Below are 22,364 nucleotides of genomic sequence, written 5' to 3'. Positions count from 1 at the left end.
AACCACGTGCAGTTAATACTCAACGTTTTGGTGACAAAGTAATCAAACTAATAATGGATTTTTACTCTGGTTTGTACACTTTAGACATGTGTAACAGAGAGCAAAACTCAGCATGGCTACAGCAGTGATACACAAACCTTGTTCCGGCACTCCTTCAGCAATCCTTCAACAAATTTCCAGTTAGTCTGAGCGATGACAGAGGGCGACAGGTTGGACAGTTTGGGCTGTCTGATGGTCGTGCCCAGGTTCCTGGCCTCCTGGATGTACTTCTAATAAAAGACAGAAAGAATTGAGTCAGCGGTCAGCAAACTGCTACAGGACACAGAGGAACAGTCAGCTCACTGATGGGCTCATGTCACAGCTGAAGGTTACAACAGAGGAACAAGGAACACTTGAATAACTAAAGGAGTTCAATCAGTCTGGTCTACAATGACAAGCACTGGGGGCTGTACCTTTTATCTGCCTGCCCTATTCACTACTTGGACTTCAGAGACACCAGAAGTCTACAAAACAAACCTCTCTGCGATTACTGTACTGTGCTGGAAACCTCCTGACTTCAGCGTCCAGATATTGAATGTTGAGCTCATGTGCATTAAATTTAAATTCACCAAAAAAGATGAGCTGAAATATTTGGTCTTAGAAGGACAAATATGAAGAGAGTTGACACTAAGACCTCATTTATGTCTGTTAAATGCAATCTGTATCCAGACACGTCCTCCAGATAAGGAAAAAGGCATGTTAACGTAGGATGTAAATGTGTTGTGGCTGGAATGTGATTCTGTCTGACCACATCAGGACGTAGCCTGGCTCGCACTGTATTCAGATCTTAGGCAGGTGTAAAGGCAATCCATACAACGTCCTGGTACCCATACACAAGTTTTTTAGTTTTGTTGGCATCAATTGATGTTTTTAAGTTCTAACATGACGTGTCCTAGAAAGTGACGTGGATTAGCAGATAAAGGTCAGCTGCTGAGAGGTGGAGGAAGTAGTCGGAGGAAAAGACCACATGGGTGGAAAGGTCAGTGTTAAGACTTAAAGCCTCACAAACTAGCAGCACATACCACGTCCACAGTCACCGACTTTAGACAGGGCTTGAAGGACTGCGAGAGCCAGTAGTAGTCAAGAAACAGCAGGAGCTGCAGCTCCGGAAACAAACACTCTACATGCTGAGAGTGTGTGGGCATGAGTAAGAGAGAGGCGGAGAAAGACAAAAAAGAGACAAGTGACCGGCAGTGTGAGGGGGAGGGAGGGGGGCAGGGCAGCAGACAAGATGGTTAGAGTGAAGTCACAAGAAAGCAAACAGAACAGGTCATGCAAAATGAACCGAGACATCAAAGCTCAGGCAGTCGATCTGTGTGCATATGAGACTGCAGCGACCCCTCACCTCTCTCTGGTCGTTGTCTAAATAAAGGTGCTCAGCGTGCTGCTTCTGTCGATCCCTCCTCCTCCACTGGGCAGGAGCGCTCCTCTTGGTCCACCTGTAACGCAGAACAAGTCAGCTTCGATCAACTGCACATCGTGAAACAGCCGCCAAGCTCAGAGCGGACACAGACGCCGAGGGTTTAATTCAAATAAATCTAAATTACACAAAGGTTTTGACAACAATGAGAGATGTTTACTTGTTGCTGGTGGGCCCAGTGGAGAGCACGTCAGACTGCAGTCGGGGGAAGAAGCCCTGCTCGTAGCGTCCCTGACCGATCTTCATGTCCAGCAGGTGGGGGTGCAGGGCGGTGTGGTCAATCTTCGCGACTCTCATCTCAATGGCTTTCTCTGAGGAGGAGACGTGGGAGCGGTGCGGAGGTCGGCGGTGAGATTACAGGATACATTCATCATTTTTGTCTTGCTAATTTGCCCAAGTTGTAGTGCTCTCATTGTCAAGATGAGAGTGATTAAGTGTCCTTGGCACAACAATGTGTGTCCGGGTTTGGCCAAAATCTAAATATCAACAACTACAGTTCATCCAAGGCCTCTGTTTCAACAGTGAGTCATTAAGGATTGGTACAGGAAGAATTTTAAGGATGATTATGAGAAAAAAATCCCACAGCCATCACAAAAAAACAAATATCCTTGTATTTACACGAACAAATTATCAATAAAAAGAGATAAAAAATGCACAGGGCTAATTTTACTTTAAATATGTGAAGTCACACACTTTTTACAAAGACGACTGTCATATTTTCTGTGGACATTGTGTTGAGAAACAAGGATAACTCTGACTAAGAAGAAAGAGAACAAGCCGAAATCGAAAAATACGTTTCCTCCCAAACGCCCACAAAACCAAAAGAAGTGACAGAAAAAAGCCCCAGAATAGATGTTCTTTTTCTTTTAAGAAACCAAATCAGAGTCGGCCATGAATGCAGCTTCAGACAGTGATTTTCTGATGCCTGATTAACAAAACACCCACACAGAGACTGTGTTAACAAAAGCACCCATGAGTTTGGAGAAATACAAAGAAGAGCCTGGCAGAATATGTACCTTATGCACAAGATGAAAAGACAACTTTACCCACACTGTCTGCAGCCGTCACTCACTCCTCCAAAGACATGACTTCCTGAAAGAAGCTTTAACATCCCCCATTCACCTGCATGCTAAAAGTTATCAGCTCACCCTTGTAAAGATCAGTGCTTAATTGTTCAGAACATGATGTTCACCAAGCTGACATGTATGCAATGCATCAAGGAGCTCACAGAGGACTATTACATGTATAGCAATAAGTAAATTAAGCACGTACGCAATCTCCAAACTAGAGGGTTTTCTGTATAAAACGCTTCTTCTTTAAAGTGATGTTACTACGCAGACAGGTTCAAAGAAAGCCCATCCATCCTCTGTGAGTGTGTGATGCATTGCACACACATGCAGAGAGCTGCCACCCGGAGATGTCTGAAGTAACGAGGGCAAATATTACGAAGGTGAGTCTGGTTGGTCTGGAATCCGATGGCATGAGGTCCAGGAGCGACAAAATCAGCTTTTTCATATCGCTTTTTAAGCAGGTTGTCTGCAAACAAGACGGCAATTACCGGTCAGTTAACTAGAGAGAGCAAATCTCCAAGTCCGTCACAAGTTCACACCTTCGAATTACTTTGTGACCACACTCATTTGGACTTGAAATTAGAGGAGTTTTATGGGACTTTTAAATGTCTTCTTTAATTACATTCACCAAACTTTAAATTGCAAATGTTTCGGCTTTACACAGGGTCATAATTAAACATTGCAGAGGTCCATTTTCTGCTGTCTGGAGTGGAGGTACTATGGTGAAGCTATTCATTTTCAAGCTAAAGCCTCTGACTTTCCTCAGGAACAGAGGTGTGTATCCCAGCAGGACAAAATGTGGTACTTAGAAAGCAATTCAATTCTCATCCTTTTTCATTTGTCTGAAATCCACAGAGATTCTCAGGATTTTTTCTTTACCTGCTTCTTCAATGTTTGTGCATTTCTGGTACATGGAGGTGCGCAGAGTGGGCGTGCGGACGTTCAGCATGCGAATCTTATCCACCCGGGAGTCAAACACCCTCAGCGTGTGCTCCTTCTCCTCATCATCATGACAGAGGATCTTACTATCGATGAAGGAAGCAAACATCTGCGTTTCCAAGAAACGTGACAGGAAGGGCAGGTAGGGCTCTGGCTGGTCAGACAGGAAGGAGGCCTGCACGCACACACATTTTAAATGTCACATACTGTGGAAAAATAACACCCTTTGCCACACAATGCGAGCGGTGAACTTTACCTTGTCAAAGTTCTGCATCTGGTCTCGATTGGTGAACCAGGACTCCTTGTCGTGGCTCGGCTGGATAACAAACACCTCGTAGTCTGCGAACATCTGGGTGAACCGGTTGGCGAAGACCTCGCGAACCTGGATGTTGAGCTGGTGCATCTTCAGCTCCTCCTCATCACACTGAAACCGCGCATCTTTGTTGCTGCTGGCATCCTCCCTCACCTCCAGCTGATGTGCGCAAGCATTCGATGACACACAGGAAAAATGCCAAAACAAAGAAAGAAGTGTGAGAAAGAAGTCAGATGAAGAAAAGAAGCAGGGCGGAGGATTGTTTCCTGTTATCTTATCTGACTGTTATCACAGGCTGCTGATGAAACAGAGGGAGTCATGGGAAAGGACTGGAACACAAGTTCTTTTTTTAGCATGTCAGTGGGTCAGCTGGACGGATGCCAGCCATAGGGAGTTAAAATAACACAGAGCAAGCCCACCGATCCAATGACATGACCCAAGAATCTATTAAAATCACTGCCCTGAGTTTAGATAAGAAAATCATCAAGTGAGGTCTGACCTTGTAGCTGGAAAACTATGCACAGACGTTGAGCTAATCCATTCATGGAAAGCTAACACTGGCCACTAGTGCATAAGCTGATTAGGGCGCACACACAGAGACTTTCTCTAATTAGCAGCTAATTCATCCATCTATCAGTCTTTAGAGTGTGTATTTCATCATACTACTTTCTACTGTTTGTGAGACTCTCAAGCCAAATGAGAAACGAGACAGCAAAGGCAACGACATCTGAGTGCCTACACAGAGTTTTTTCATCTCGGCTGTGAGGCATCGACCAGCAGCATTCAAAGGCACCTCCTGAGCCGATGCTTTGAACCGACGAAGGCAAACATCTTCAAGACTGCACATGGCTGCACTTTATTAGCTCCCAGCTCTATTAGCTTAATGCTAAAAACACTAATGGGAGGAATCTCTTCAATATGACTATTTTGGGGAAAATAATGTCATATTAACTCTGCAGCCTTAATGAAATAATCAGTCTCTTTTCCTATTTTATCCTTTGCCTAAGAAATATTGTCATATTGCACTTTTTGCATTTACAGCCACCATTTCATGATGTAATAATATACGAGAATATATGAGACATGATTTGCACGGCCCTTTTGTTTCTCATGCGATGACATCATTTCTCACCTTCTCCAGGCTGACACCTGTCCTCTTGACCAGAGCCTGCAGTCTGGCGATGGTTTCATTCTCCCTCAGCAGGTAGGAGTTGAGGGGCGAGGCCAGGTTGCCGTTACGCTTGTCGGAGACCATATCAACGGATCGAAAGACCCGGTACTTGGCCTGGCTGTCGCTGGTGTGAATGTTTCCCTCTGGAGACACGCCAAAGGACATGAGCACCTCTGAGATCTCCTGAATGAACTCTAGCTTGTTGGGAAACTGGGGCAACTCCTCTGGCAGTTCAATGAAGTGGTTGTCGATGTCCACAAAACACAAGTTCGCCTGGAAGAAACAAGATAACTAAGTGTAAAATACGCAAAAATAATTCTCCTAATGCAGACAGAGCGGGTGTAACACTAATATTATAAGTGATATGAGTTGTGCAAGTCTAACTGTGCTAATGCTAACAAGTCAAACTTTGGAGTTGACAGTCCAATTGTCTGATTTAGCGTCTTACATTACGATCTCCACGCTTGTCTGTGTGTGAAATGGGAAGCAGAAAAGCTTGCCCCCGAGCTGAAAAATCAAACTGGATCACACTCTGCTGAGAGCAGCAAGTGGGCTTGAAATACCTCTTTACATTAAGGGCAGTGTGCAGGTTAAAATATGGAGTAATTAGACACTTCAAAGAAGCTTAAAATGTAGCCATCAGAGGTTGTACTGCTGACACAAGGGCTTGTGTCAGCAGTACAACAAAGGCCTTACCTATGCACAATGACAAAAATAAAGCTGCTTGATCAAGATAATAGCAAGCATGTTGCAACCAGATCATCTTGTCCAATCTTTTTGAACAGACAGCAAGAAAAAACACGCTAATAAACTCCATTAACAGACAAGAGCAAGAACAAGGTTGACTTGCAATCTGTGTTTTAGAAGCAGGACGAATAGACGTAGGAGGATCTACAGCTCTGCTCACCCCTCCTCTATGCACTAATATGGAAATACAGCAAATTTAGCAGGAATTTGCTAATATTTCAAAAGCAACTGCTCAATATTCAATCAGACCAAATGAAGAAACTCAGTGTGGGAAGCCACTGTGGTGTGTTTGTACCTCCTGTGGCAGCTCCAGCTTGGTGCGGTCATCCTGTCCATTGGAGTGGAGGCCCATGAGATACGGCACAGGAGCGTCCAGGAAGTGGAGGAGGGAGGCAGGCAGAATGGGAACGTACACATGCTGCCACTGGAAGGGGAACATTAAGGCTGTGATGCTCTCTGCCACCGTCATCAGCCTCTGGTAATCTGTTTCACACACACAAAGACAACGAACAATAACAAAAAAAGACTGTGTGAAGATACGTGCCAGCAGTGTTTACAGTGCATATCTCAGGGTTCACTTCCTGACTCAATTATTACTTTCAAGTGAACACTTTCCACAGCAGAATCATCCAAATCAACACATGCAAATGCCTGTTCAATGACGTGATAAATGGTAATTCAACATTTACCAGACAAGAGCAGAGGATTTTTAGTATTTTCAGCACAGCTTAAAGCCACACTGGGGCAGTGGACCGTCTTCATAACATCTTTAATCTGCTCTAAACTACTTAAGGGCATTTTTGAGACAAATTCTCAGCATTAAAATAAAAGGAAAATAACTTTTCCCCACATTTAATTCTCCAAAAAGTTCTGGGCTCCACTGCCTTTGCCTAATAAACGCTGCTAATTCCTCTGAAACACTGGGGCCAGTAAACATCATATGACAGAAGTGTTGAGCAACACGTCTGTTATTCCAGTGAGATTACACTGTTTGTGCCTCAGCTCTTCTGTTTGCACGCTGGGTTTGAAATCTATCAACTGCTTCACATGACATGATAGCCAATCCTGCTATGTGTGCAGTGACCACACATCTCCATCCAAAATATGAGCATTGGCTTCGTCAGCAAGCATAGCTGTTTTTTTTTGTTTTACTAAGAGCGGACTAACATGAAGAGACAAGCTGATCTGACACTTTATAGACCAAACGACTAATCTATTAATCAACACCCACCCCTCGTACAACTGGTTTCCTTTGTTAATTTATGCTCTGTAAACATAGGAGTGGAGTTAGAGCTCAATGACCAACCTGAAAAGAATTAGCTATGATACACAAGCTGTGTCCAACTTTGGGGTGTGGATCCTCTGAAGTCCACATTTGGAGACCAAATCAGTTCTCCAAAACATATGTGTGCTGATGAAGTTTTGAGGATAGTCACTTTACTAATAAAGGAGGACTTTGACACTGCTGTGCGGCTGAAAAGTTACCATCTCTATCGAACGCAGCGCATTCCCCTGCTAACCACTGGTATTTACACCATGTTGTTCATTTAAAGACACTGTACAGGTGTAAACTCCTACATTTGTAAAACTCCTGCCTGCCTGTACAGTTTTGATTACTTTTGAGTCATCTCGTTTGAGGAGGAAGTCCCCTGAAGGACGTCTGTGGCCTGTGTCCTTCAAGGCTCCGAACTGTGACACGGCCGCAGTCAGCTGGTCCTCTGGCCAACCTTAAATTCCTTTGTCATGACTCCACACAGCAACACTCATTCTTGTTCCGGCTTTGACACTTAAGTCAACTGGTATACATGCAAATATGTGCCCAGTCCTCCTCATCTGCATTCCTGCTCTATCCTGTTGACACATACTGTACATTCAGCAGCAGCTCTGCTTCTCCCGTTATAGTGCCAGAATAAATACCATTCCTTCATTTGGTCATGTGCTGGTCCATGAGAAGAGGCTCTCACCCCAGCCGGGGCCTCCCCCTCGTCCCCCCTCTCAGCAGGCTTCCTCTCCCAGAATGGGGACAAGAATACTAACATCACCCGTCTGCTCTTAAACTAGGCCACCATAACGAGAAACCACTTTAAGTCAAAGACACAAAGAGTCAAGTGCTGCTGCTTATATTCACAGATGCATGGGAGCAGTTGCTGATGCTTGAACTGTTCAGTTTACGTACTGAGTGCAAACGTATGCAGTACGGCAGGCTAAAAATACACTGAACACACAGAAGTGAAACTGCTACAGATCCTTCATCTCATCACTAATCAAACAATGTGTCTGACAAAACGTGCTCTGTGTTAGTTTAACAGTCTCAGTTTGTAGCTTGGCAATAATGGAAGATACTTACTCATTTTGATCAGTTTCATTTGATAGGAGGTGAAGGGAAAAGCCAAAGGGTGTAAACTCACTGCAAACAATGACTGGTTTACTTATCAATAGTGAATAATGCCCATCACAAAAATGTAATATTGAAAGAGTGAATAATTGACTAAGTTAAAAAGGTACAGTCTGATTGTTGGTACATGGCTGGAAGACACAGCTGATTGTGTATCTTCAGGCCACAGCCGAGCACACTGCACTGACAGACGTCCAGCTTCAAACATCTGCATTTCAACTTAATGTCATCTCTGTGCTTCGAACATGGTTTGTGTAACCGCAAAATCCTCAGTGTCCACCCCGATCTCCCTCTCCCCTCAGCTTCACAAATCACATAAGAGACAGAAACTGAACAGGAAATAACAATAACAAATAATTACAGCGTGTCACAATGGCTGACACGTGATGGACACATGACGAGCTTCCTGTTTGAGACACAGCAGACAGTGTTTGGACATCTTAAGGCTTCATGGAAGAACCACTGAGTCTTTTTCCTTTCTTTAAATCAGAGTTATCAGTTCCAGTGCCTTTTTTAGCACACAGCACACACAGCCCTCTCCTCATCGCTCTCCTCCTCTGTCTGTGTTTAAGTGCGCTCCGTCTTTTCCCCGAACAATCCCTCATTTCTTCTCAGTGGAAGACTGCCAGGGTTTAACTCTCCACAACACCCTTCACACGTTCTGCAGCGATGAGCCTCTTGGGGGGGTGGGGGGGGGGGGGTGGAGGGGGGGAGGCATGATGTCACTTCCAACCAATAATAATCATCCTGCATCACTGCTATCCTCCCTGTCTTCAGGTTGCCTAGCAACACCACAGCTTTTCCCCCCTTAAGAGCTTCTCCCCCCGGCCCCTGGCGTTTTGTAAACCATTTGCCTTCTCTTGCCGTTGTAATGGATCCAGTCACCACAGCAGACCCAGCATCCTTACATGGTTTCCTTCATCCTCCTCAGACACACACACACACACACACACACACACACACACACACACACAAGAAGACACACATTCTCTAAAATGGTGAACAATGACATGAATGTCACCTTTTCTAAAATATTATAAAGGATGTTATGGATTAATTCAATCTTTACTGAGCAGTTACTGCAAATAAATAAGCACTGATAAGGATTGACCTCAACATTTTGGGACTGCCAAAGGCCTCCTGTGACCAAAAGAAGAAAGAAAATGAATCACAGCTACCAAGAGAGGCCGAGCAGCTCAAATATGCAAACAAGTTGAACCTACACAGCAGTTCACACACAGACGCACACATACATGTGATTCCTGGTAGAAGGAGCTGCCTGCGATGGGTGAGGGGGCCAGTGTTGACACAGGCTGGTACCCACACTGCATCGTTTCAATGGAAACACTCAACAGGTTATGTAAGCTCCTGGATAATAGTCCCACCGTGCATTTCAAACATGTAATCGTAGCCTTCGGCCGTGGTTTGTGCTCATCGCAACATTTGAGATTCTATTTTTTTGGAGGTTAGAGCTGAATGAGGGAGCGACCGTGTAACAGCGACACAAGGTGCGACACTTCCTTCAGATCAGAGAAGTGATGACTACATTTAGTGTTTCTATTAAGCCATTCAAGTAGCACCCAGGAAATTAAAAGCTCACCATGAGGTTGATGTCAGTTTTCTGAGCTTCACAAGGATCAGCAGGGTTATCATTAAGGAGCCAGTACACTCCCTCAGAAGTGCTTGTCGGACGGTTGAATAGCCTCAGACGGCCCCGGGCTCCCTATTTTCCTGATGTCGGACGAGGGGGCATTGTGTCCAACCATTTGTGCAACTTTCCGAAACTGATATCCATGTCCGCTTCATGCAGTGATTGCTGTGCATTTTTTTGTGCAAATAGTAATTTAAGTCTTCCTTTCACAGTGAGGAAAGCCTCAGAGTTACATCAGTATGTAATAACCAGGTCCAGAGACAACATCTAGCCTCATGTCACCACACTGATTTGTCTCCCAGCTCCAGAAACATCCCTTGAGACTTCCTCTAATAACAGGATCACATGACTCCCTGATCCCCAAAAACAGCATGCAATGCTTATTCTGTCTTGCTTTCCCACTTCCACTTCATGTACAGTGTTATGAAGTTTGTGCAAATGAGTAAGCGTGACTACTTGTCTATTTGTTTTTAGAATATAGTTGTAATATGAGTAGGGTGTGTAGGTACTTGTAATCAATGCATCCTAATGGGACAGGATGCTGAAGGTTGCATGAAAACATGGGTTGTAACAGTAGCTACTTACGCTGTGAGTAGAGCAGTATCTGCATCTCGAGCAGGGCGCACGTGAAGAGCTGAAGAACGTTCTCCACCCCCAGCAGATTAAACATCTCACTGATGGGAAAGTCAAAGAGCGGCAGCTCGGACGTGCTCGGCCTCTGGCACACCACGGGCCCGTAGACGCCTGAGAACTTGAGGGACCGCCCGGAAGGGGGCAAGGGCACCTCATAGAGGATGTTGTAGATGTAGCTCTCCAGCGGCAGCGGTGGGGGCTGGGGGGAAGAGACGGCCTGGTGAAGCTGCTGCAGCACCTTCCTGCAGGCCTGAGGGAAGGCCATGGGTGTTATCAGGCAGATGCACTTTGACACGTACAGCGTGTCACGACTGATGTCATATGAGTTAAAGCGCTGCAGCCGGGAGATGGCGGGTGCGGCGTGGAGCACAGGACGAGGCTGGGAATGTTGGTGTCGCTGGTCCTCGGGTCCCGGTGGCGAGGTGGGGGTGTGCAAGATGTCGTACTGCTCTGCATTGTGCATGTGGTACAGAGTCTGCATGGCGCTGCAGATCTGCTTACTGGTCACCTCCTCGAAGAAGGTGAGGGCGAAGCCGTAGGTCCGAGAGCCGTCCTCTCTGGTGATGATAAAGGAGTGGAACTGAGGCTCCCGAGAATCAACCTGCGTCCTGAACGCCAGACCCTTTGGCATACAGAGCTGTGAGAGGACAGACAGGGGACATCAGATAGGGGACGTCATTTCATTCATTGTTAAAAAGACAAGCTGTTAAGCAGTCATATGAACCTACATTAAAACATTTAGCTGGTGAAATGTATTGAGGGCTGGTGTTATTTGACACAATTTTCAGCCTACTGTATCATAAAGAGTGGGAACTGGGGGAGCTCGCCTAGCTGCATGTTAGTATTACATAACACTGGAACACAGTTCAATGCATTTCTGTGATTTTAGACACATTTGTGGCGTCACAATATGGAGGAAAAATATTCCTATTAATTCTGTGATCCTGGGGTCGACACTATTACACTACACCGCACTATTACTCTTAAAGTATAAAGCAAATTAGCACTGTGCAGCGACCATACCATGCCAACTGCATCCTGGTCGAATGGATTCCACTCGACATTGTCTGGAAAATGTGCTAGAACTTTGGATTTAAAGGTCCTCCGCAATGGACTCTGCTCAAAATTCTCACCTGAAAGTGAAACAGACAGAAGAGCAAAAACAAAAAGGGAGAGAAACAGTCAGTACACGCTTCCAGATGCAGATGGAGCAGAAGAAGAATAGTCTGATCACAAGCAGGTTTAAAGTGCCAGGCGCAACTCCAGAGGAAAGAGCTAGTCAGCATGTTTCTCTTGAGAGGAACATTGTATTGCATCATATAAAGCTGTCATCTGCATCCTGCTCGAGAAAGTAAACATAATAAAATATTCAAACGGGCAGCATCTAATACTCCTAAATAGAGAATTTGTGAGAGAAAAACAAATCTAATTTATGGATCTTAATGCTTCCTGACAGCTTTAATGGCAATACAAACGAACACATAACATAATCAATCATAGAAAGCACAAATTGAGCTGATTTGAACCCAGAGTAAAAGCAGAAGTGATGCACACACCAAGGCAGGACTGAAAAGTCATTCAGAGTGGAGGGGGGAGAGTAAACATTGACCAAGCAATGCCAGCGCAGGCAGCACTGGATTCATGTGTGTGTGTGAGAGAGAGAGAAACAGAAGCAGAGTGATTGTCAAACATCAGCTCATTGTTCAGCTGCTGCTGAAGGATGTGAGGGAGGGGGCGGAGGGGAAAGGAGAAACCAGGAGGAGAGAAATCAGAGTGCGCAAAAACAGAAAGGGCAAGTCCCCATAACTGTGCAGAAAATAACAGCGAAAAAACTCAGAATTTCAAGGAACAAAAGAGGGCTGCTGAGAAAGAAAACAAGGTGTGCCAGGTTAAAGGTCTAAGGGTTAAAGCAGAGCCCAGGTTAAGAGCGGGAGGAGAGTGTGTGGTGGGAGGGTTACCTTCATTTGCCAAATTTCCTCTGGCCCCATCTCTGAATTTAGTAGCTTCTATATACTGGCATAAAGCTACACAACAAATAAAACAAAAATATAATTAAAAGCCTGGTTCTGGATGGTAGAGCATCACTTCTCAGTTTGTGCAAACACATCCCGACAGCTCTGCTCTCAAAGCTCTGCTCTGAGAACAAGCTGCACACAGACACAGGACATGATGGTGTAAGGTGGGTAATTCAAGGCAGCTGGTGGGGTTATGATACAAGGATACAGTGTGGCATGGTTTCCTCTTCATCTAGAGATCATGCAAATCCATACCGCTCTTATATGGATCATATTCTTGCCACAAAGAGCCCACAGCCATGCTAGCGGCTCTGTGAGGCTACACTGTAGCGCTTGGAGCTAAATGCTAATGTTAGCATGCTAATGTGCCCACAGCGACAATGCTTTCAAGCTGTTCTTCAACAGGTATAATGTTTAACATGTTCACCATCTTGGTTTAGCATATTAGCATGCTTACATTTTCCAATTAGCACTTAACACAAAGTACAGCTGAGGCGGATGGGATTCTCATGAGCGCTGCAGATATTCAATCTTTAAACAAACATATTGCACGAACACAAATTTGGAACTGTTGATGGCAGTGGATGGAAAGCTCAGGGTGTATTGTGGATGTCGAGGTTGCTCCAAACAAACGCGGGGCAGCCTACCACCAAAGTGCAGTAGCTATCTTTGGGAGTAGATACTAGTTACCGTTTACTAATTAGCTCAGTTAGCAGTGCAGCTACTGGCCCCGTTAGCTGACTGGAGTCTGTCCCATCATGTTTCTTCATTATAATGAATACTGTAGTTTGACTTGAGTGTCCTGCTGCCGGAAATAGTCATTACAGCACCAAATGTGTATCAATCCGCAACTGAAAATAGTCCCCAACAAGTGCACTACTTACCCCCATTTGGGTAACGTTTCCTGAAAACTACAGTGCCCAGGTGTTTTAGGAAATTACTGAGCTGTTGTATTTAAGATTTAACATTTATTTCTTGAGTAGGGATGAATGTTAATTGACACAGACGGGGGAAGTTGCAAATCTTCGAGAAACCAACACATTCTTGGCTTTAGTCATTTTATGGGATTTCTTCACAATACAGAAAAACAGAGTAAAGTTAGCTTCATTCTTCATGATTTACCAGCATGAATGTCAAAGCACAAAGACATTGCAATAAATTTCAACATTCTGAGTTTTAATCGCAGGTTGAAAAGCATCTCAAGGTGTGGAAAATGAATCTGGTATGTGTATCTCATCAGTAGACAGTCACGGGGCTGACGGAGTGAATGGCTGCTCTTGTGCTGCAGACCGACTGGCCCCGGAGCTGAGTTAGATTATCTAACATTTTACAGGCAAAAAAAAGACCCGTTATGCAGCCAGGCAATTCTTTTTGCTGTCCTCCTCATGCATGACATTTGCCAACGAAACAGTCCCGCTGGCAGAAACGCACATTCATGCAGCACGCCGAAGCCAAATGTGAGCTGTGTGACACATGCCATCAGCTCTTTCCTAGTTACACCACGTCAGCTTCAAACGAAAGCTGCTCTCAGGCTGATACGGCCTGCGAGATGTGAGACTAGGGCTTTCCATACTGGCCTTTTTGTGTACTTGGGTGAGAAAAATCCATTTTCACTGCACTTATAATTTGACTCCGTGGTGACACACATGCAGAGAAGAAATGATGACTCTATCAACTCGCTTCCTTGGTGATTACATTAACTCTCGCTGAGAATCCTGGTTGAAATTTCGAGAGTGATGGCTGAACGTTACCTCAGGTAAGACGTTTACCTTATGCCATCACAAATGTACCAGTGGTTCAATATCCCCTAACTGAGTCCACAGTCTTATCCTTCTCCAACACAGCAGTAGGGGAGGTGTTGAGTGGAGCAACAAACAAGTTCACATTAGATTCTCAGTACAACATAATGAATCCTGGCAAAGGAATAAAAGTCCTCAGGATTAGATGGTTTAATCTGTTGGTTACTCTCATGTCCAAACAGCCCACAGGGGAGATGATGACTATGGTTAGCAGGAATGGGAAGAATAACTAAATGCCTTAGAATTTCTTTGACATTTTTACCTGCTCTGATGAGTCTTGATCTGATGTTTAATCACCATATTTAAGGCTTACAGTTGTTTTTTTGACTTTGTCTAAAGAGGATCAAAAACTCTGATGTGACAAACTGACTTCTCTTGTTCATGAGCACCAAATCCCAAGACAGAGAGTGAAAACAGAGATGGAGCATGATGATGAGACTGAAGCCATTTCCAAACTCAGTCATGACAAAGTCAAGTACTGTGGGAAAACAAACATCTGGAAGGATCTGGTTGTGAAGCAGGAGGAGACATGACGCTTTATTCGACCCACAGCCTCAGTTATTGTTCCTCTAAAGTAATCAGGATTTCATGTGTTCCGGCTCATGGTAATGTTCAGTTTGCATAAATCACACCCACAGTCTGCACACAGCAGGCTGCAACGATGGCCACAGGGACGTCTGCTGATTGTGAAAATCCTAAAGGTAATTATCAGAGCATATGCAAGCAGCATATTACAGGAAATTTAGTGAGGACAAAATATTCCTATCTGTCATCGAAGATAAGAAAAGAACAACACAGTGCTGTCCAAAGCCTATACAAACGTACTAAATGATCAGGTTAACAGGACTGTTTCTAAGGTTTGCCATTTTCTTCTCAACCATCAATTACATGGTTTGCAGTTATTTAAAGAAACGTTATGTGTGTGTATGGAGAATGATTTTACCCAGACTTATCATAATGTATGATAATTAAGCCAATTATCAGCAATTGTTTCTAATCGTGGGAGCATTTCTATGGCTTTATTACAGACAGTAGAAAGATGACGGGAAACAAGGGAGAGAAATGCAACAAAGGTTCATGGCAGACCTCGAGCCAGGCCATAATTAAATGTTAAAAAAGGAAGCAGAAAAAGGAAACTGGATATGACAAATGGATATTGTAAAATGGTGATATGAAAATGAAAAGAGAAACTCCTGGTATGTTTGAAAAATTGAAAATGAAAAAGTAAAAGCCGAAATGCTCGACTTGAAACATGTAGTGTGAAAAGGAAAATGTAATGAAAGAAGAAAACGTGTACAAGAAAACTGGGAACGAAAAATGACTTTTGGGATTTCCCGTTTAATTTCAGTTCTGGTAAAATGATCCTCCACAGTGGTGTTATCACTGCACACACACCTTTACTATCCCCTAGGAGAAATAAACACTGTATATTGTTTTATTTTGGAAGAGTTATGCAGATTGTACCTTCCCCTCGTTTTGACCTGGTATATCACAGTTTGCGGCTCCTGTGCATAGACCACGCAGGTGCTCCTTTCACCTGCCTATTAGTGCTAATTACAAGCCTCCAGCCTCACCCAGGGGGGATGCGCTCGTCAACATGAGCACCAACAAACTACAGCTTGAACATTTCCTTGATTTGTCAGATTTTCCAACAAATGGACTGATGGACTGTGATGCCATGAGCGTGTGGAGCGGTAGCAGTGGGAGTAGAACGTCACCGAGTTCTGGCTCCTCACAGTGTTCCCTCATCCTGTAAGCCAGGGACCACCCACAGCTCATACACCCTCACAACTACTGTAGCATGGCCCACTGGGCTCAGACATGAAGGGATGCACCTCTCTGACAAGAAAAGCCGTATTCAAACACGACTCGACTCGACCGCCCGCAGCAGAACGCGGTGAGGATACTGCTAACGCTTCAAAATAACTCTGCAGCAAAAACATCGACACTTATTCACCCAGAGGACCCGGCGCTGACAGAGCATGATCGCTCACTTTCAGCTCAAACTCACAGCTTAAACTCCCAACAGAGACAATACGGGGATTTTTTTTTTCCAATAGAAGGATAAAATTTCACAAATTGTTTGTCTGATTTTAAATTCCTCACTTGCTACAGTGACTTAAGTTGACTGAAAACTGGCGCGCTAACACTGCTGTCCTTCCTCATCGAGATCAGTGGGTGTTTGGGTAACACCACTTACAGCCTCGCTGCCAAGAGAAACCAACATCCTTTTTCTTGGGTAGCTGTAGGGGAAGAAAGTGGTTAAATAACTGCCAATATGTCAAGGAATTCCTTTGACCGCACTGGACCCATTGGAAATCCACATGTTGCAGCACAGCACAGTAGTCTCTTCCTCCTTACTCACAATTGTTGTTGCCAAACAACGTGCAACATAACACCTAGCTGACAACATAAATGAAGATTAGTAGCCTCAGTATGAAACATCTTTCAGGGATTTCTGCTGCCCTCTCAGGGTGTACGTGATCTCATGGATGGGTGAGGAGGAGGAGGAGGAGGAGGCAGAAAACCCTTTGTTGCAAAGCAGATTATGTTAATGATAGTAATTGCTCTTGTAAATTCTAGATTTGCTCACCGTTAAGTGAATTAACACCTGTACCGCCTACTGCAGCATCAGTCTCTTTTCAGTGGAGCAGAATGCTAATTTAGCCTGCCAACCTTGTCAAAACGTCTGTGAACATCTCTGGATTTAACACAAACTGCTTCTCTGAGTTTGGTATGATGCCTGAGACATTAAACACTTTTATTTCTAAGTCTTTTGGTAAGTTTACTCCCTGCTGTTTTGTTGCTGCACCCAAATCAAGCAGACATTTTGACTTGCCGTACAAGGAAGAGCGCAGGTGTACCTAATAACCTAACCATGGCTCTGTTACGTTTGGGTAAATCCCGAACAGCTCCAGGGCCTGGAACAGGCTCACCCAAATGTGATGGAGCCATTATTGCTGATTCTTTGACGTGGCACAATGTCTGCTGCCAAAAGGTTTCTGCTTATAAAACCCTGTTTCAAGTTTACTGACTATTATAACGTCTGTAGAGAACTCACATGTAAAAAATAAGGTCAGTCATGTGACCAAAAAAAAACAAAAAACAGATTGGCTGTTTAGTCATGAACTTAATAGCCAAAGAGAGAGAAGAATGCCAAACACCAGCCAGACTGATATCTATATCACGTCTACAGCTAACAGGAGGATGAGAAATCTTTCAATCTTACACTGCTTTGATGTAAGAGCTGAAAATCCAGCTCACAAAACATCTGTTCGCAGCCACGGGACTGGGCTGCAGAGACACTTGATCTAGAGAAAATACGCAGTGCTTTAGACAAGAACGTGCAGGTTTAATTACTCTGCCATGATGGGAAAGAATGTAAACCCTCACCTCAGGAGCACCTCTACGCTCTCACCTCAGGTCTAACTCAAACAGGGAACTGGACGTTTATACATTCACTGTTAGCTTATCCAAAGAAAGACTCGCCACTGCCCAGGCCATGAAAATGATCAACTCTGAATGTAGCACATATGAAATGGCACGTGATGCTACAGCAGCTAAGGTTTTGATGAAAACCACACATCGTAAGTAGACCCATTCTGTAACCCATTTCATTTTTTAATGATATCCTAAATTGATGAATTTTAAGTTCTATGATTGAACGTTTCTTGCCAAAATGCATCTTGGGAGTTGTAGTTCACTTCTCCGCATCCACAGGATTGTGTCTGTGACTTTTTATCAACAAACAAGCGTTTTTTCAAGCGTTCATCTGTTCATGTTTTTTAGTTGAGGGAGCGTCAGGTCAATCCAAACCATGTGAGAGCTCCAGCTGTGAGTCACACAACGCTGTCTATGGGAAAAATGAATGGGAGCTTCACTTACTGGAAGCAGGGGTGCTGACGTAGCATCTCTACAATGAAACGATTAATAGAAAATTTGCCACTTGACTCCATAAGAAAGTTAATTTTCTAACAATGTTGTGAGCAAAAGTCAAGATAAAGTGCACCTTCAAAGCCATGTGAAATCTCTAATGAAACTTCAAAAGTCCCCTGATTTATGTTGGAGCGGATTTTTAAAAAACACTGACAGGACACTCTTTGCAGGCCCGTAAATAAACAACTGAATGGAAATATGAAAGCCCACATTATGCATTTAAAGCCAGCTTTCATGTTGAGCCATTCATCCTCATTTGTTTGCTGAGTAGGATTGGGGGAGAGAGGCTGCCTGGGAAATTCAAAGGATATTTAGCATTTGAATAAGTGGAGCCTGTGTGCGAGTGTACTTATGTCCCTCAGCTCCCTGTGTTTCCAGTGTCGCCTGCAAGGCTGCAGGGTCATACATATGCTAATCAGGTCCTCACTGTGCTGCCAGACACTGCGCTTTAAGAAAGTTTGGGCCCTTTCTTTGTGTGTCACTGTACATAAATCACCGCTGCACTGTATTAAAAATGAGGAACACATTGTGATGAAACCACCAGAGAGTTTGATTTGGCTCATTTCATTCATGGCGTCTACCAATAGCCAACAGTTTTCTTGGCAAAGTTTCACAAAAGGTTATTTTAATGGATTTAAAATGCTTAAATTATTGGCCGTGTAATTACTGAATAATGTTTGATCATCTGTTCAGTAATTACAATAATTACTAGGTGAGTACGGCTCCTGAGGAACTATCCTCAGTGTCTGTTTGCTCTGTAAGATGAGGCTGAACTGCCTCTAATGTTTCAGGATGTTTTTTCTTTATGATCAGCTTCAATGACCGCTGAAGCGTTGGCTCAGAATAAAGTAGTTAAAGTTCAGTAAAGTCTTTAACAGTAATAATTTAAGTGTTTTTTCCATGAAAAGCCAGAAAATAGTACGAATGTTGTGCTGTAATGTCTCAGTTTGTCCAAACAACAGTCGAAAACTCAAAGATTTCTAGTTTACTCTCATTAATGACAAACAGAAGAAGCCAATTTAAACAACTGAGACACTGGACTCTAGTATTGTTGGTCATTTCTACAAGGAAAAGTAACTTAAAACAATGAAATGTCAAAATAGCTGACGATTGATGCTCTGTCGACAGGCTGATCAATTCATAGATTATGATTTACCCGAGCCCAAGGTGGCATCTTCAAACTGCTGGTTCTGCCCGACCATCATCATCCAAACAGATGTTCCCATTTACAATCACATATTATAAAAACAAAGTGGCAAATCCTCAAATTTGGAACCAGAGAATGATTTCAATAATGAACTGATTATGAGAACAGCTGTCGATTGATCCTCTGTCAGTTAATCAACAATTTCTGTCAGTGACAGTATTCAAATGTTTTTCAGAAATTCAGAAAAAAACTCTTGGCACTTCAATTGTTGACTTCATTTTTCACATATTTACAGCTGTTTCTCTAAATTGAAGAACTGTTTCCCAGCATCTGCATTTCCTATTAAAGCACCCACACATGAACCACATCTGAAACACCACCACGGTATCACACAGTATTTTGGTTTCACTGTGAAAAAGAATGAAGTATTCCATCAACGCGAAGACTCAAACCTGACTCGATGAGACACTTTCTATTGTACCGAGTATTCACATGTGAATTAAAATGCAAGAAGAACTTAGGTACACCTGTATCTGATGTTTTGCTGACTTAAATCATATGTAACCTGTAACAATGGAATTTCCGCACCATTTCCTCTCAAAGCTGAAAGTCGATAAGGGCAAGCCCCTAACCTCTTCGCAGCAGCGACATGCAGTAAGTGGAGCTGCTTCTGAGATGTTTGACCACAAAGCCCCAGTTTGTGCTTCTGTGCAAGCTTTCGGCTGCTTACACTGTTGTCCAGTCACAAGCATTCACTAAATGGCACGTTTAAGCATTTTACTCCACTAGAGCCACTTGGATATTGGAGAGATCATTTGAAAACATAATGACATAGGTACTAGGCCATTACTCCATATAAAAAAAGAGCCTGTGTTAAAAAAAATCTATACTTATTTATTTTACATGAGTCAGAAACAAACAGCGCTCATGCAGCTGATTATTTCAGTCTGAGAGTTGAATGAATCTAATGAGCTGCCACAAAATAGCTAATAAGCAATTCATTTTGCTGCCACTCTGTGTTACCAAACCATATTTGAAGAACAATAACCAGGTGCAGCAGGCTTTTCTCCGTCCACACTGATGCGAGGCTGACAGCACTTTCACAGCTGTTCGCTCCGCTTCACCTTCAGGAGCGGAAAACACCAGTTGGCAGAGGATGCAGGGCCGAAATGTTCGTGAGCTTCTATTAATTACACCAATTTCGAGTAAATTTGAGCTCAACTGTAAACAGGAACTTGAATAACAGGAAGCAAAAATAGGAAGGTTGAGTCTGAAAGCTTAAGTTACTAAAGTCATTGCTTTAAGATGGAAATAACTTTCTTTCAGCCACAGCAGCTGATGCAGGCCTCTCACTACCTGCTGAGTCACAGTAAATCACACAGAAACTCCAGATGAAACTCACTCTTCACTGTGGTTGATCCTTATCAATCACTGCGTATCAATCATTTTTTTGTTGTCTGAAGCCAGAGGAGTACAGGAGCAGTGGCCCGGTCAACGAGAGCTCATTCGTACACCTAATGACATTTACCTCCAGCAGGCTTGAGGCTTCTTCATGTCAGTGCGTAACAGCTGCCAACATGAGCGAAAACCTACTTCTTCATGGGAAATACACAACGATTGAACCTCAACACCGTCATGAGTTCAGCACTTGAGCTGAAACTATATTACGTCTTTCTAAACCTGTTTGTCCACTTCAACATTTGGGGTTTCCCCGAGAGTACGAGTTGGCAGGGTATCTGGGCTGCTGTGGGAAACCCTGACATTAGCTGATGGGGGAAATGCTGGAGTTGCCTGATATTTACACTCCAAATGAGACAAATAATCTAATGTCAGAAGTCTCAACACTGATATTTAGCAGACACAAGTCATGTCGTGGGTCTGCATTGAGTCCCAGAGGAGACAAAGACTCCAGGGTATTAATTATAATATGTTTTTTTTTCCCTGGGTGAAGGCACCTTCAGGGCAAACTATAACGGCCACGCGACCCAATGCACCCATCTGTCATGGAGCCAATCCATTTCATGAACAATGACACTGGTGAGATGCATTTGCATATTTAAGAATAATAGTTTTCCAATAATCATCACCATCCACAGTTTACACAGCATGTCACCAGAGGCATGTTCAGCCTTTTGTTTGCCATTTTTGGACCAAGACAAAGCAGCTGTCTTTGTTAGGTCCTGTTCTCTGAGGTGAAATGTGCCGCTGTGGTATAATACCTGGTCACATGCCGTCTATCAGCTGTCACAGCTACCCGACCAGCCTCACCGGGTGACTCCTTCATCACATTTTTTCATGTCTTTCCTCATGTTTTGAAATACTTGTCACTTTACAAAAGCAGCTGAGTGGGCATCGTTTCTGGTAAGTCCATGTGTTGTCTGCACGTGTGTCTTCCAACAATACTGTCACGTTGATGCTGAAAATGCATTTTGATTTATGACCAACTCCAACATCTGAAAACAAGTCGCTGACCAGGGATGCAGGATGAGAGAAAGAGCAGACATTTCACACGGTTCATGCTCAGAGACCAGACAATTCAGGGACCCTCAGGCCACAACTTCCCATGAAGATTCACTGCATGCGCTCATCCTCTCTCTTGAAATCAAAACACACGCTCATGCAAGCAAAATCCTAAAAGCAGAGAAGGTCCCAGCATTGAACCGGATGTGTCACAGCCTGCTGGACTCTCATTAGATGCTGAAGCCATTGAATCGTGAAGGGAAGGGTGTGCCCTCTAAGGAGGTTACTTGAAGAGGAGGGTCGCATGCACACTGTGGGTCTTTGGTGGATGCTGAGGATGTCAGGGGTCGCTGACACGACATGATTCGTTTTAGCCCCTGAGCATCTGACAGGTTCAGACAACCCGGTGACAGCAAGGAGCCACCATATGACAACACCATCAGCTGTTCTAGGTTCAGTTATATCGCCATCATCCAACACCAAACCTGAATTAACTGAGAAGAGTGTAGCTCATATAAAATATTGATTACTGCGCAGCACCGACATCGGATCATCTTGATATTGACAGTGTGTGACAGTCAGGAGGGAAATGATCGACAGCCTTTGAATTCAAATTCACGTCAGTGCGT

At 43.8% G+C, this 22,364-nt stretch overlaps 1 protein-coding gene across 5 annotated transcripts in view; it reads right to left on the bottom strand.

Moving 5' to 3' along the window:
• Nucleotides 1-22,364, bottom strand: part of dennd5a (DENN/MADD domain containing 5A) — a 32,228-nt gene that overhangs the window by 9,366 nt on the left and 498 nt on the right. The window contains exons 2-12 of one of the 5 annotated variants that reach the window (XM_076728645.1): nucleotides 12,337-12,402; nucleotides 11,402-11,511; nucleotides 10,331-11,015; nucleotides 5,995-6,182; nucleotides 4,914-5,225; nucleotides 3,725-3,940; nucleotides 3,409-3,643; nucleotides 2,906-2,995; nucleotides 1,620-1,770; nucleotides 1,385-1,478; nucleotides 138-269 (exon numbers count right to left, since the gene is read on the bottom strand). In XM_076728645.1, the coding sequence (XP_076584760.1) occupies nucleotides 138-269; nucleotides 1,385-1,478; nucleotides 1,620-1,770; nucleotides 2,906-2,995; nucleotides 3,409-3,643; nucleotides 3,725-3,940; nucleotides 4,914-5,225; nucleotides 5,995-6,182; nucleotides 10,331-11,015; nucleotides 11,402-11,511; nucleotides 12,337-12,402 (2,279 nt within the window). Of the gene's footprint in view, nucleotides 1-137; nucleotides 270-1,061; nucleotides 1,167-1,384; nucleotides 1,479-1,619; nucleotides 1,771-2,905; nucleotides 2,996-3,408; nucleotides 3,644-3,724; nucleotides 3,941-4,913; nucleotides 5,226-5,994; nucleotides 6,183-10,330; nucleotides 11,016-11,401; nucleotides 11,512-12,336; nucleotides 12,403-22,364 lie in introns of all 5 variants that reach the window. The other 4 variants (XM_076728679.1, XM_076728662.1, XM_076728654.1 and 1 more) reach the window with 4 other exon arrangements.

The sequence above is a fragment of the Chaetodon auriga genome, chromosome 1 (assembly GCF_051107435.1).
Source record: "Chaetodon auriga isolate fChaAug3 chromosome 1, fChaAug3.hap1, whole genome shotgun sequence".
In the NCBI taxonomy this organism is placed as follows: domain Eukaryota; kingdom Metazoa; phylum Chordata; class Actinopteri; order Chaetodontiformes; family Chaetodontidae; genus Chaetodon; species Chaetodon auriga.
Note: the sequence above shows the minus strand (reverse complement) of the source record. Positions and strands in the feature narration are given on the sequence as shown.